Here is a 16,496-nt window from a genome sequence, read left to right on the forward strand (position 1 = left end):
ACACATTGAACATCCAAAAGATAAAAGAAATCAGGGGGAAACAGTCAAGTCAAACAGTCCTCTTGAATTACCTTCCGGTTTCCTCGTTGTTGACCCGATCACCCAGCACAGCAGATCTTTACCCTGCAATGGATCACACATATAGCCTAGTCCACACTTGGGTGGTAGAGGGACGGGTGTCAGGATTTCTCACCACATGTCGAGACATTGAGGCTTTCACCTCCAAAGACAACTGTGTGTGTTCTATACATTCTGGTGTTTTAATGACCTCTGGTCCAATACATTGCTTATTAAAATACAGAGGCTATAAAAAATACCTTTTCACTAGTTCAGCATTAATGACTCTTATATATTCATAAATAATTCACTACATAGATAAATAGATATTCTGTGTATGGATTATAAACTTTCATAAAAGTTTTTCTTCCTCAGTAATACAGGAGTGACTAGAAATGCTGAAAAGCTCCAGGGCCGTCGTCCGACCCTGATATCCAGTAGACTGGGTGATAAGGCCAGAGAGTTTTTCAACGTGCTGATTGGCGCCGGTGTTTTGTGCCCATGTCCCCTCTCACAGTGCCAGTCTTCAGCTGCGCTGGCACTCGTTCTTACTGCAGGTGGCCTGGCGCTCAATCTGCCATGTGCCCTCCTCGTATGTGCAGTAGCAGATTGTGCACTCATCAATCTTCACCTCTCGGCCGGCCGGTATCACCGACGTGTCCGCGTAGCAATTTGGCCCTGCAGGTGGTGCGAGAGAAACAGGAAAAGTAGAGCAAATTGAAAATAGTCCGTATAATATGTTTCGAAATGTCATTTCAAATTGGCCTTATTTATTTTTAATGTGTTCCTTTCGTGTAGTCAGCATCATGTTCGAATTATCGAGGTCAGACTCTGAACTCTGAAATGCACGATTCGCTTCGCCCCTGTGATTTGCCGATAGGTCAGTTTGTGTTTATTGTTACATTTTTGTTCTGTACCAGAAAAATTCCTGCTCATGTTGCTGCTGGAGTTATTCTTTAGAAAAAATACCTATGTCATTGAGGGCCACAGTCGTCCGTGTTATTTTTCTGGTACTGCACAAGCCAAGGACACACTCTGCCCTTTTTCTAAAAATGTAGTTTAAGGACAAATTGAAATTCAATGAATTCACAGACACCCCTGTCAGTCTGGACGCAGGTGAATTATGAAATACATTTAAGAGGGTTCTGGTAATAGAAATTGTCGCTATTTATTTCTTGATAAATCAGGTAATTGACACATGAATCAATGTGCTGACCACGACCAACAGGGTGTTATCGCAAATGATTTCACTCTCACTAAGTGCTAGGGGAACACTTTTTCCTTATATGCCCTTCATGACGTCCTACCAGACCATCGTACTTCATTTCATTTGTACAGAATGTCTGGAATCGCTCAATTGACAAACGTTAACTCACTTGAAGGCGGGTGGATCTACCAACCAATCGCATAACGTTTGGTCGTGACGTATGTCATGCGCCAGCTTCTGAGCCACTCCCTCTGTTCACTGATTGGACCGTCAAAAATCTGGCCGAAGAAAACCTGAGAATATACTGCAGGCCCAGACTGACTACTGAAGGGAAATGAAAATTGAGCAGAAGTACGTAGGCGGGCGGTGCCAGGCTACTTCATGACCTAGCCAGATATATGAAAAAAGGTCAGTGCACAGATTGAGGACAGGTGGTTGAGATAAATTGAGACGATATAACATCAGAAAGAATAAAGAACACATGCATTCTCTTACAAATGAAAAGTTGAGTACATGAACAATAAAACACCCTATAACCTAATGATACACTCAGCTTTGTTGAGCTACTTGGTATTCAAACATAACCAGTAGCTTATGGTGGCTAATGTTAGCTAACATCAGCATTGGGGATTTCCTGCGAATATGACATTACTAGTTTATGGCTAATTAAAGGTAGCTGTGTGCTAACTGGTGTCACAAGCTAATGTTAAAATGAGGGTTAATATATATATTTGTAATTATTACCCTATATGACATGGTTTTGATGCTAGTATAAACTGACGTAGTCAATTTTAATGCTCAGACTAAGTGCTGAAATTATAATGGCTATATTCATTTAGATATCTGAGCCCTCCACAAAGACGGATAAAGAAAAAAAAAGAAAAGACATCAGAAAAGACATTGCGGGAAAAAGGCCAATGGACACAAGCATGTTGGAAAGTAGGACAGAAATTCAGTTACTGTTTTACTGCTACTTTTATACATCATATGCCAAATCCTATCTTGTTTCTTCAAGATGGCTCCCTGACATCCCAGTAAACCTGAATGCCGTCAGTCAAAGAAGAGAATGAACACAGTACAGACATCGAGCTTCTGCTGGTGTCATTGACCGTGGTTTCTTTGCAGGATTTTATTCCGAATGAAACCGATGGTGATGACATCTACAATAACGAATATGAGTTTTCAGTGGGGCATCTTAAGGGTGCAATTTACAGTTTCTGAATTTCCCCCGAACCATCAATTGTATCGGCTCAAAATAGCTTTTCCATTGGTCATCATTACCATGCTCTTCAGACCACTGAGTGACCACTCATGGTTGATGGAGAGCAGCATCTTCATTCTGGAAGAACGAGCTCACATAGGGAAACAGATGCATCATTGGATTACAGTCATTACACTGAATTCTGAAGGACCACACTATTATCTCCTCTGCTGTCTTGTTAGGGATTCAGACGTTTTCCTTCATACTCACAAATTTGATTAAATTTTGGATGTGCACGAGAGGTATTCATTTGTACTATTTTGTTCCACTACCCTGAGATTGTCTACACTGCAAGTAAAGCATACATCTATCTGAAGCCGGCTTCCTCCACACGTAACTTCTAGGCTGGAATGAACAAAGTGAGAATTGTGCATTAAAACCAAATGAAGCACTGTTACGTAGTGCTTTAATATAGTTCAGAAGTGCACCCCAAGGGGTTCTTTTTTTATTATGTTTCAGGAGATTGGATCACACTAATGGAATATGATGTTGAAGGTAGCAGTTGTTAAGATACGAGCCCTGCGACGTGCAAATTATTAACACGACACTGAAGCTTGAAGTATTTTGGTCCTCCCTTTGGCCAACACTTGTGTGTGCAAAAAATAGACGTGCCAAGCCCACCATACTAAACATAATTGTCCTCCTTTTATCATCTGCAGAATTACTTTGGTACTAGGTGTGAGGGCGAGGCTTTAGTCTAGTGCAAGTGCCTCTGTTATTAACCAGTGGCACGAAAAAAGTGCTCATAAATCATCCATTATCTCTCATGCCTCACGGCAAAATATAAACAGTGTGGGAATTGTTTCCACAGTGCCCAGGTGTAGCATAACAATGGCTACTTCCCTTAGACTAACAAGGTCTTGGGCCATTCTGTTGTATAATTAAGATGCTGATAAATGGGGAGTCTTTCAGCTGCAGCCACGGCATATCATTGGCCGTCAGCAGCCAGGAGTAGCGCACTGGCACATCAATCAATATGAACAGTTTGCATAGGCCTGTCAATGTGTCAAGCCTAACACATTTATAAGTCTTCAGAAGAACACGCGCATACACACACACACCCTATCTGAATAACAACTCATCCTGGTGGCCCACACTGCTGCCGCTACTGATTCATCATCATTAGCGCCATTTAGAACACAGCGTCTCAAATCAAAGACGCATATGTCGAAGCCTTGGAGAGAATCATGGGAGAAAACAAATCATGCCCATTACAAAATAAAATCTAAAGTACTTCCTCCGGGAGCTGGGATTAAACCAAGACACGTCAGCCATTCATTCGCAGTATAGCGTGACACTCATTTGTGTTAGTTAATGCATGATTCGAAGCCACCGTGCGTTCTCACTGCTGTCAACCTATTACTCTGCCATTCATGTAACACCCACCTTTCTGGCATTGCTTCATTAATATAAAATATCCTAGTCTCTCAACCTTTCACTAGCTCTCATTCTTTGAAGCAGAAAAAAAGAGACTTTTTATAGGCACATCAGGCTTCACAAGAGCTTTTTCAACGACACCCGACGAGGCCCAGACAAATGGACTGTGCATGTGCATGAACAGTTGGGCCCAAACTGTCACTATACAGCGTGTTAGAAACTGGCATAGCCATCGTGTGAAAAACATTGCCATTAGCACCTGTGGCTTTTGGCTCGACAGCAGCGCCGGATAATGGACACAGACACGAGGATGCATCATCACACATCTTAATCCTGAAATGTAAAAGAAAAAGAAATATTCAGAGCTCCATTATAAGCTAATGGAAGGAGAACAATAGCAGAGATTGCTCATCATAATGCATTTGTTGAGTACATTTGCATTATGAATGTAGGATAAAAATTACCACGCTTTGTGAGGACCGGAAGTGGGAGAACTTTTAAAGAAGAGAGACTCATGATTTGACAACAATATGAATCATTCATTTTCAGAGATGCTGCGTGAAACGGATTCAGGCTTTTATAGCCCTAGAGAGGAAGCACTTGGCGTCGAAGCTGCAGACAGCGAGTTTTGTAGGAGTGCCAGCTGATGTGGATGTTTGTTTGCATACAGTATGTTGACTCCAGCTACTGTGCCCGCTGATAGTCTGTGTGGTAACCCAGCCGCAAACAAGTGGCACGGCTGTCACGACCCATGTCCTTCACAACCAAAGCCATCCCAAACGCTATACCAGCGACAGACTTTACTGAGAGACCTTGATTTCCTTCTACCTCAAAAGCAGTGAATTACATTAAAAGCATTGCTGTCAAACCTGTAAGATCTTGCTTTTTAATTTTTTTTCACTTTGACATTTTAGTCACATAAACATTGACTTCAGAATAAACTAGAAAATAGCTCCCAACACGCAGCTCAATCAACTGTGGTGACCCAGCAGTAGTCTAAATTGACATAATGTGACTGATCGCTATCTTCATAATGGCGAATAACCTTTCTCTGTCGTAATCATGACTTCGAAGTCCAGTTGTAGAAAATGGCCTTTAGATAATTAAATTCTGCTGTGTGATAAAACAATTAAACCGCATGATGGAAAATCGGACAAAATAACCTCTTTGAATTTATTTGATGATGCAAAATGTCCTGCTTTCCCTTTCCAGTCTATTATAAAAAAATCATTAGTGCACACTTTAGGGATTTTTCTGGTTGTCGTTACATTTGTTGCGTATTCAAAAGTATGGAATCAGTTGTTATATATACGTATATGCTTATCTTATTTCCTACATTAATGGCTACTTTAACACTGTTTTTTACTTCACCTAATGTATTACTTACATTGGAAATAGTTTTGGTCCCAAAAGAAATAGAATTAAATGATTCAAACTTCCATTCAGTCTTTGTCTCAACAGTGTTGCGCAATAAGGGAATACTGTTGCAACCACCTTTAGCCCAAACACCATTGGATTTCGAATTTGTTTTCCAGCCTAGAAAAGTGTCAGCGACCCTCCGTCATTATTGAACCACAACGGTGCTTTTAATTGGGCTATAAATATTTTAGGAACCAGTTTTTCTTAGGGCGTCTGCAGTCTACTCTCTGGTTAGATTGAAAAGGTTTGACTTTGATTTGTCAGTCCATAGGGGGTGTGTGTGTGTGTGTGTGTGTGTGTGTGTGTGTGTGTGTGTGTGTGTGTGTGTGTGTGTGTGTGTGTGTGTTTATTTTAAATGTAAAGCTAGATTTATTTGGAAAACTAAAATTCCTTCCTTCACATACTGTATATTACAAACTTACTTCAAGCATTTCTATTTGGATGCTTGAAGAACGGCTTTCCTGAAGCAACAACCTTGTAATTCTAGCTTGTGTGCGGCTCATTGTGCACCGGAATCTGTTCCTGATTAAGGCTGCACAGATTTGATGGTAAGCATTTGGCCAAAGGACTGGTGGTTTCTTATATTCCTATTCATAATATGTCTCTTTCTGCCCTTTCAGTCAGTGTGGTTGAACCATTGTAGGCTACAGTTTTTTGTTTTATTCTGTCTGTTTGTAAAGAGGACTAACTACAACCTAAAAAGCCTGAAAGACTATTCAAAAATTATGGATGGTCCTCTGTCAACTGAAAGACCTTTGCATGTTGGTGTATATTTAAAAACTAAGCAATAATTGTACTGTTAGTTAGCTGCAGTCATAACTTAGTAAACACAATTATCTACAACAGGCCTCTCAAGCTTCGTTAGCTGCTCTTTATTTGATTTGGGTTGGACAGCGTTCCATTCTCAAGACAACTCATTTTCAATTACTTTCCATTGCACGAGTAAATAAACACATTTCTTTGAGCATGCAAATGTTGAAGCATAATCAAATAACATTTTTCATTACATTATGTATTTTAAATATAATACACTAGGGCTAACAAGCTATTACAATACACGCCATCAGCTGGAGATAATACACACATTCTATCTGTGACATGCAGCTTTAGCCCTTTCACGCATAGTGGTCACTACAGTGGACAGCTATTCAAAAGCTGTTTTCTTGAATATGCATGGGTGTAGATCGCCTAGTTGCATATCAGCCACTACAGTGGACTCTTGTGTGTCATCCAATGCATTGCCAACCAGTGGCCAACCATTGTAAGAGCAGCCACAATTAGTCAAAACCAAGATGGCCGACAGGGAGCAGAAAAGTTGTGTAGCTCAGGAATATCCTGTAAATACTTCAAAAATAGGAGAGCCTGGCAGGTAAAAAAAATATGGCAACATCAAGTAACATCTTAGGAGTCATATAGTTGTTCAAATTTCCAATTATTGATTTTACATTGGGAGGAAATTATGTTTAATCACATGTCCACTAAATTGGACATCATGCATCACGGACTTCAATAAATACTATGACTTCAGATGTGTTGTGCTTGAAAAAGCTTACTTTGCTGTAACTTTTTGGTTTTAAATCAATTGATTTATGTTATTAGAATGCAACTTGAAGTATTTGTGTAAAAAAAATTTTTTTTTCCAGACCATTCCATTATGTGTAAAACAGTTGGTGTCACTATGATGCCAATTTTCATATTAAAATAGCTTTGATGAAGTGATGTGCAAGTCAGTAGGCTATACTGCAAAATTACATCTGAAAAAGAGAAATTGGAAAACCAAGGAAAAAGTTATCTGTTATTTTTATAGAAATTTTTGATTGAAAAAATTATTCCACGCTTTTGAATTAGATTGAGGGATTGGAATATGTTAATATATGTGAACAGGCATTGAAAATATATATTATTTTATAGTTTTCAGATAATATATACTTTTTTTCACTGTTTTGTTAAATAAATAAGTGCAAAGTTGAGAAGTCAAAACGCATGGAGTCCACCCGAGTGGACATGTGTAAAACTCTCTGAAAAATGTGTGTTTTAAAAAAATTAAGTTATATTTTTTCTTTTCATGCCTAAAGAAGTATAAAATCACTTGAGAAAAAAATCCAGACTAAGGATATCATAATTCATGCATGAAAGGGTTAGACTAAATGTTTTAATGGATGTAGTCATCATGTGCATGTGTTATTTTAAAATGAACTAGCTGTCAAATGTGTGACACTTTTTTGGGGTAACTAAAAGCTTATGCCGGCTAACCGCATGTGATGAAATTTGCTACAGAGAGATGGAAATAAATAAGTAGCCTGTTAACGAATATGTGAAATTGAAGATCGATCCCTTCAGAAACCCCTTGGGGCAGGGACAGGCATAGCAACAGTAGCTACGGGATGCAGGGCTTAGCAAAGAGTCATTTAAATGGCAGAGGCCGCTGTGTTTGATACACTGTTCCTTGCCTTTGTTCTAATGAAGAGATGGAGGCTGCTTTAAAGGGACAAACCTCACAATTTCACATCCGTATAACCAAGTCCCTTTTCGCTCGCGTGTGTGTGTGTGTGTGTGTGCGGGGTTTTTTTTTCCTTTAAAGAAACGAAAAAAAGAATACCACATCTTAAAAAAGGCCGCCCGTGAATCATGCCTCTCTTGATTCAAATGAGTCTCTGTCCCTCTTGGCAACCAGGCGACCGTGGCTCGTGTTGCTCTATTTGAAGTGATTTTGGCTGGGATTCAGACTGTTTATCACATCCCCCCCAGATTAGTGTTGACCGTAATGTCTGAGTCCTGAGGAGCACCACTTGTTTCCTCATGCGTTGCCAAGGCGATACCGCACACGATCAAGGGACAAGAGGGTATAGGAGCCACGGCCGAGGTGCCAAGGAGTGAGAGAGCCTCCTCCTGCATTGATTCCTTTTTTCCTAAGCATTCTTCAAAACACTTCAACGCTTGCCTACACTCAAGCCTAAACGCAGCTTTCCCACGTACATGTTGGGGGGAAGAAGAGAACAAAGTACAGAGTATATGTTTTCCTTCCTTGACTTGTATTAACAAGTTGTTCTTTGCACAAATCAATATTTTTTTATTAAACTGGCGAGTGAATGATGGTCACAAACTTTACAGGGTATGGAAACCATTGAATTGCAATGTTTTCAAGCGCTTTGAGATAATGCGTAAAAAGAAAATGATGAGACCCTGCCTCCATTCACAGCTGGTCTTTGATATTCATGAACAACTGTCTGGGGTGGATGTTAGCGATACCTCTCACTTTCATCTCCCTCCCCTGGCTCTTCCCCAAGTGTCTCCTCAGATCCACGCTGAATAACACATTTGAGACAGGGTGCTGTGCCATACACGTACACGCTCATTCTGAATGCCTGAAAAGGCCAAGATAATGCCCTGTGAATATTTAATAAACTTACCAAACGTTTAAATATTTCATTGTGATTTCTATCAATAGTGAGGATAATAGTAAAAATCTAATCAAATAAATAAATAAAAGGGGAATGGATGGGAAAGGAGATGGCAGAGATGACTTGTTGAATGAGAAACTGAACTTCTTCTTTACTGAACTTTTATTTAAAAAAAATTAGCCTCACTCTTTCCACTGTCTCTCGATCCTTACACTTTTACAGGCACACTCTTAAAACTCTTTGACAGAATCCTATTTGGCGGCATTACCCACATGGATGAGAAACTAATTCTTTTCCATTAATGAGCCGAGCTTTGATCTGACACTTTAGATGTCCCGGGGTTCCTGGGAGGTCTTAACATCTGTGTACACTTCAAACGACATCTGTAGATGAGACAACAACACCACCTGAGCGGGAACTCTCTTGGCGACCTCCAGTAACCTTTTTTTTTTCTCTTTCTTTTTAACACATCTTTCGCAATTTTCATCCCGAAGCTACACCACTGCGACACTGTCTGTCTCGTATTGAGCGCTGCTTGATCGATAGCGACTTGATTGATGGGACTTGATTCTGTTACATGTTGTTCAATATGCAGGCTTTACAGTGTCACGTCTAGTGTGAAATGAAATGAAAAATGCAAATAAGGGCTTGTGACAATTGAGTCGTCAACGGGACAGGTTTTTGATGAAGTTTTTATCCCCTGACATTTCCTCCAGTAGGTTGAGGTTGACTAGCAGTGTTCAGATTCTGACACTCACAAAGATGGTCGGTGATTGCGAAGTGTTCACACCTCCTGTTTACATGCTGGCGACAACCACAGCAGCCCTGTTTGTCAAATCCCAGCGAGAAATATTCCCTGTCCAATAGAAAGCTTGTTGAACACACACTGCTACAAACATACCCACTTCTGCTTGATTGTGAGCACTTCAAAACAGAGCTGCATGTTTAAACACCAACGGAAGTCATTGGCAAGTGATTGGCACACATTTAAAAAATACATCACATTTAAGCACAAACTTCTTACCTGCTGGAGCCTTAACAAGACTTTGGTCTGACTGCTGCAAATGAGGCATAAATGCTGCCTCAGGCTATTTTTCTGCCTCTTCATCAATACCACTGTGCTCATGTAGATTACTTTAAATGAGTGTGGGACCGAGCTAACAGAAGTTGTGTGACGATGTAGGAACATAATCCTAATTTTAGCAAGAAAATAATACAACTAGGTCAAAAGGGGCACAGTGTAGTGTATTTAACTTTTCAAATTCAGGGGACTCACAATAGACAGAATCCAAGGGATGTTGTTTGTCCCTATATTGTATATGTTAAGCACTACAAACACTGCAGCCTTACAATTTCCATATTGCCACTCAGTCATGTTGAAGCAATGTTAAATCATCAGGACCAAAGAGGAACGTCTCAGTTCGAATGATCTTTTATGACAACCGGTGAACAAACAGAATTCAACTTCAACTCCCAAGGTGCATTTCGGCAAGAAAGCTAAAAATGACTGTGACGAGAAGAGTGAAAACCCATTAAATCTGGAGCTTAAGCGAATTCACTCTCAAATTGATTCGGCCACTATATGGCACCTTGTTTTGTTTGCAAATTAAATGATGAAGCGTTTTGAATTTGCTACAGCTGATTGGCTTTCTTCTCCACAGCATTGGAAGGCTTATGGATATGGGCAGCATTTAGAGCTGTCATCCGTGTTAAAATGTCTAAATAAACAGAATTTCTCCAAACTGATGGTCAGAACATAAAACTGCAGCATTTTTGCGTTATTCCACACACTGAAATTGGAATTGATAGCGGGGTTAAAATACTTCAACAACCATCAGCTATACTCCCACTTTGCAACAGTATTCAACACTCTGTGCCTGGTTAAGCCCACATGTTTTAAACTACACCCCCCCCCCCCCAGCTTATAGTGCAAGTTCAGAGAGCTCCTCCAGAGCCACATTAAACATTACACAACTCTTTTCACAGGTGGAGTAGTTCTGCTCCTCATCATGATGACTGTAAAATTTGTTTTAATGTGTAAAAAGAGTGCAGTGCCCCTTTAACCGCAGAATCCCAAAGGACTACACTAAAAGCTATTTCTAATTCGGACCGCGACAGTGTTCGTTGTGGTTTGGTAACCTGCCGTCTTAGACATAGTAAGCTCTGTTTATTGAATGGTAATGTGTGGTAATCTTATGGTAATAGGGAGTGATGCTGTCCTAAATCTGGAAAATCCTTACCGGCTGAGGGGGCCCGTGGATTTGACTTTTGAATACAGATGCCTGCTCCCTCTCTGCCACATAGGGTACTGTGTCGTCATCTGTCTCCTTGACTTATGTGCCTGCAAACGCAAGCCAGCAAATCCACTGGGCATTTCACAGGGTGGGGAAATATGGAGCACTGCCCAAACTCTGCACATAGCACTCTCCACATGATCAATATGTGCATATATAAAAAGTGGGAGAACAGCAAAAGAAAAAAAAAAGAAAAATCTAAAATGGGAACAAAGGACCAACATTCCCCAAGATTACATAAGGCAAATATTAATAAAGTGAGTAACGCTCCATGACTACCAATGTTTTCAACTTGTTATCTCTACAGGTTGTGAGACAGGCTTTTAATTTGAGTGGGACAACCTCTGATTTATGAACCAGTCATGGACATTCATTACGGGCAAATCCTCAAGTCTATGATGTTTCGTGAGTCACAATGATACATGTATTATTATCCTAATGTGATATTCTGGATGGAATTACAATGAACTAAGTAGATAGATGGTAGTCATATGCTTGAAAGGGAATTTTGTGGACTTTGTTTATTTGATCCAGTTAAATCAATCAATTTGAAGATAAACATCCATGGAAGATTTTTTTCTTTCAATTTCAATTGCACAAACCGTTATTTCCAACTCTTGTGCGTTCATCATTAAATGCCTAAATGCTCAGATTCAACAAACGACACAAAAAAAAATATCTTGCTTGATCTTTTACTTAAAAAGCAATGTTGGCAATACTGTTTTGTGATAATCGGCTCAAACAGACAAAGCATTTTTATGTGCAGCGTATGGTGTGCCTTGTCTCTATCGCAGGCATCTTTTCTTCATGCAGATTGCTCGCTCTTGTTTATAGCAGGCAGCCACATTAAGATTCCGACTCAGAGATACGTATCGCAAGTCATCATTCTTTTTGCTGAAGGAAGCAATGTTGCTGACATTGCCATGTTGCATTAGACTCACACCAAGAAAACAAGGGGACATAATCTGGGACATGCTGTCTGGAATCATCCGAAACGACTTCAGATAATCGACTCTGAGCCGCGGAATTCCCTTCTTCTCCGTCGGGGCCGGAGCTCTCAAACCAAACCAACGGGATCATCATCAACTTACAAACCCCTGGCAGCGGGAATATGCAAGCGGACCTCAAATCTCTGTAGCAGACAAAACATACGCCACAGCCTCCATCAGATAGACTGAGTAATGAAGTTAAGATGAGGCCACGACTCTTTACTGATTAACCGCATTTGTTGGCGTGACTGCATTGAAATAGATCTCATTACTTCAAATATGAGATGTGATATGGCTGGAGACTGCAAACACTGCAGTGCAGCTTGCGGCGTGCTTTGTGTCAGCAAAAATAATCATTGCGCTATATACCTTGCCCTCACAACCCCTGTTGAGGTGCCCTTGAGCAAATGCGTTTGACACTAGTCTGTTGCTCTATTGGAGGCTGACACCACCAAGATACTGTCAGTGCTGGAATGAAGCGTTCACTACAGTGTTGCTTGCGTAAACCCTGCACTCACCGGTCTTACAGATGGGACAGCACTGATCCGGCTCATACTCTGGATCCACACACTCTGTCTGGGGGCAGGCTGCCACGGAGCACAACACCTCCCCACTTGGCTCGCATCGGCACTTCTCGCATGAAGACACCTGGATAGCAGAGAAGAAAATATTAATTAACACGCACATCAGATGCACACACATTCGCACATTCGTCTTCTCCTCTAATTAATTTCTTGCTATCTTTGTCTCTGGTGCTTTGTATGTCTCTGTGAATGTCTCTTATATCCAGCTATACGTCTCTTAAGCACACACTTACAAAAATATCCCTGTCTCTCTAGTTTGTTTACGACAGTGTGCATTCAGTGCCACAAAGCTACAAAAGGAAGTCTTGTCCTCCAAAACTTCATTGGCAATGAATGCGTCATTTTACGGAGAGCCGAGTCGTGAATTGAACTTCACTATCCAATCAGCGGGGATATGGGGAAATCGATAGGAACAGGAAACAAAGGAAGCCATTCCAATTTTCTTGGTGCGTGAACAGAAACATTAGAAATGGCTTGGTCGAGCACTCCTGGATGTCTCGAAATAGAACAAATGTGGGACAAAAGACTGCGACTGAAGGTATACAGTTTGAATTACATCCAAGTCCTAAATCCCCCTGTAAAACGTTTCATCTAGCAGCTGCTTGCATAAAGCCATACACCTTCAATCTTAACAAGAGAGCAAAGGTTAATTCTACCAGTATTGCTGTAGATTGCAGAGGCTTGTGCCTCCGCATGGCACTGTGAAAAATGGAGAGAGGCAGCACTTAGTACAATGCTCCAGAACTTAGCAATCAAGCATAAAAATATGCCTGTTGCTCGGGTTCAAAGCAGCCCACCCCCCTCCGCACTCAAAGGCTGCCGTATACCGCTTGGGAAGATAGAGTTTCATGTGGATTTCACTCAGCAGGGACATAATACGGGATGGCGGAAGAAAATCCTATATTACATGTTACCGCCTGCTGAGACACTGGCTAACATACAGAGACGCACAATTTGCTGTTCAATGTCTTGTCTTTCAATAGACGTTACACAAAGATGGTGTGTGAAACTTTAATAGGAAATGTAAAATGTAAAACATTAAAGATGTTCTATGTAGGATTTCTTTTCATATGATTCTTAACTGACTTTTTGTCCACAGTAACCATTCCAATCAAATGAGTTTTCTGACTTTTTTATTTTGAGTTGCTGCTGTCTGTCCCCTTCATTCACTCACGAAGTAACGTGAAATTGTATTAATAATAATTTTCCCCCTAGTAATGTATTACTAGGGGAAAGAATAAAATGGCACCTTGGATAACTATTTGGCTAATTATTGTTTTGTCTGCGTGATGAAATTATTACCATACAGCATACGCGACCACAATAACTTTAGTCGCGTTCATAAACAAATAAATACATTTGGTTCTTAAACCTTGACCCTTAACCTATCAATGTAGCAGTAACGTTAGCCCTATCTGCTAAATTCACTGATGTTATCATGGCTGAAATAATATATGAGATATGTTTTATTTTCAGCTTGTGGTCTCTGTGACAATGCAATTAGTCCAACATAACATCTAATGACACATTAAATCATAAAATATGTTCATATGTTGCTGTTAAAGAGTTACATAGTACAGCTTTAAAAGACTTACTGGTGTGTCATTGTGTAGCCTACAGCAGCATTCTCTGTAGTGAATAACTATAACTCTTAGTCTATCATGTGAATCAACAAAGTGAATATGGAAACACTCCTGCCAAAGCTGCAATGGCAAAATTCAGCCTCCGGTAATATTCAGACGTTGTGTTTGGAAAAAAAGACAAGTGCTGACCTTTGCCATTATAAATCTGCCTGCCTGCACGCCGCGAGGCAAGGCAACGAGGTCCTGCGAAGTGCTTGTGATAAACTCCATTGAACAGCAAGGAGTGTTTCGTCAGCACTTCTTTTGTTGGAGTGTGTCAAAAGTGAGTGAATGCACTTAATGGGCTCACCTTAAACTCTTGTAGAGAGCGGTAGATCTTGCCCCGGAACTCGCAGTAGTTCTTTTTCTCCTTGCACTGCGGGCAGCATTGGCTAGTGTCCACTTTAATGCAGCGCGGGTGGAGCTTGGGACATTCTGGCATGGCGCACAAAGGGCCATCGTCTGTGCAGAGGCAAGGGCACGTGGAAGGGCCCGGGGTGAACTCCTCGCCGATAGCAAAGACAAAGCCGCTCTCGTCCATGCAGCCTTTGCCCCTGTAGTCCGGGTAGGCGTACTCGTCGATGGCGTCCAGGGAGAGGGTGACGTCACTGGTGGGGCCCTCATCTATTTGGTTGAGGCTGGGCGACTCAGTCCACAGCTCCTGGGGCTTCCCGCTCTTAGCTCCTTGTGTCTGGGAGCTGGGGTTTGGCTTGGCACGGCTCACTGTAGTCCTGTTGGGGCCAGAGGCATTGATCTGAGAGCCATACCCCATGGGCTCATCTAAAGCCTGGTTTTTGTCCTCCCTAGCTTGGGTCAAGACCCTTTCCAGACGTTCTCGGCTCGCCGGCAGGGTCGCTATAGGATTACACTGAGCGCCGCTCATCAGGAACCCGAGAACAAAGAGAACTTCTGCTGTCATGGCAACGGAGTGCAGCATCTCTCCCCACCACCAGCGGGGTGGGAACGACACCTTGGCTCACATAACACACTTCACATCTCAGGTGTGAGCCAGTCCATCTGGAAAGAGAAAATGAAACTGGGGTTATGAGATCAGTATTTTAGATGCACATGCCCATCCCCCGGCGATGGGGTTTGGGACTTCAGAGCACACAGATCCCTCCTGCTGAGTGTGACGCAAACCTGTAGAATCAGTGAATTGGATCATCAGAGAGAGGGAGTATTCATAGGGCCGTGTTAGGGAATCGATACTGCTTTAACTGTAACACCTCCCTACATCAATCGGGGCCCAGCAGTTACAGAGTAAAAGAGGAAAATGGTCAAATAGGGGCCTAAATCTAACACTCTTCATCTCCCGCTCCTCTTACGGAACGAAGAATGGGGATCAATGTGTGCCTTTTTTTATATGACTCACACCCAACTGTAGCCTACAAAAAGAGGGGGGGAATTGATTTGAAAATAAAACATAATTCCGGCCCAGAAAGATTATTTTCTGGGCCATAGCTGAGAGAAATAGCAGTATCAATTTCAAAATAAAGACAGATCTGCAAAGAGCCGCTCATGCATCAAAACTTTCTGTAAAAAAAAAGGAAGCCCATTATATATCTCATCATTTCAAAAGCACATCACTTTCTTCACAGTTTTCCACAAAGCCCAGGATCAACAGCAGACGTTGCATGTTGCAAAGAATGCTCATTTTTGAAAAGCCTAGTTGCTGTTTTTTTTTGTTTTTTTTTTGTTTTTTTTGTCTGTTGCTTAACTTGATTTACTGCGACGTCTCCAAATTCAAATGCCTGCTATGATGCTTTGCTGCATTCTGGTGGCCTACTTCCATTAATTTCCCCGCCAAATGTTCACTGTTGTGGCCGCTGAACTCCGTTTAACAGGCTGAAGTCATGTTGACATTTATAGCTTATTTTGAAAGCTATGGGAGATTAACCCCTATTGACTCACTCAACAATTAACTGCAATGCCCTGTCCACGCTTGTTTCAGAATAGTTCACCATATTGATCTGTGTGTCCGCCTCAATGAAAACAGCTAATTTCCACCAGAGCGATAAGGAGCCTCAAACGGGATTTGAAGATAAACGGAGCATTTAATAAGATGTATAAGTAAATACTTGCAGGTGTGTATGGTGGCAAACAGAAAGGGCAGAGACATTTATTCTGTCTGAGGCCACTAATGTTTTAAGTCCTGCATTTTGATATTCATGAATCCTGATCCATTCTCAAGAAAAGTGGTTGAAATTGACTGCTGGTATTTGCAATGTTTTGCCTAAATTACTATGTTTAAGGCAGAATCCTTGGAGCTGCTGTGGAACGGAGTG

At 41.2% G+C, this 16,496-nt stretch overlaps 1 protein-coding gene across 1 annotated transcript; it reads right to left on the reverse strand.

Annotated features, from left to right (window-relative positions):
* Window positions 1-583: 583 nt before the first annotated feature.
* vwc2 (von Willebrand factor C domain containing 2) lies at window positions 584-15,148 on the reverse strand (the record flags this gene model as incomplete). The annotated part of the gene is made up of 3 exons (XM_080036625.1): window positions 584-735; window positions 12,524-12,653; window positions 14,522-15,148. 3 exons carry the CDS (start codon window positions 15,146-15,148, stop codon window positions 584-586), a joined length of 909 nt encoding a protein of 302 aa, XP_079892751.1.
* Between the last annotated feature and the right edge of the window lie 1,348 nt (window positions 15,149-16,496).

The sequence above is a fragment of the Ammodytes marinus genome (genome assembly GCF_949987685.1).
Source record: "Ammodytes marinus genome assembly, chromosome: 11".
Taxonomy (NCBI): Eukaryota; Metazoa; Chordata; class Actinopteri; order Uranoscopiformes; family Ammodytidae; genus Ammodytes; species Ammodytes marinus.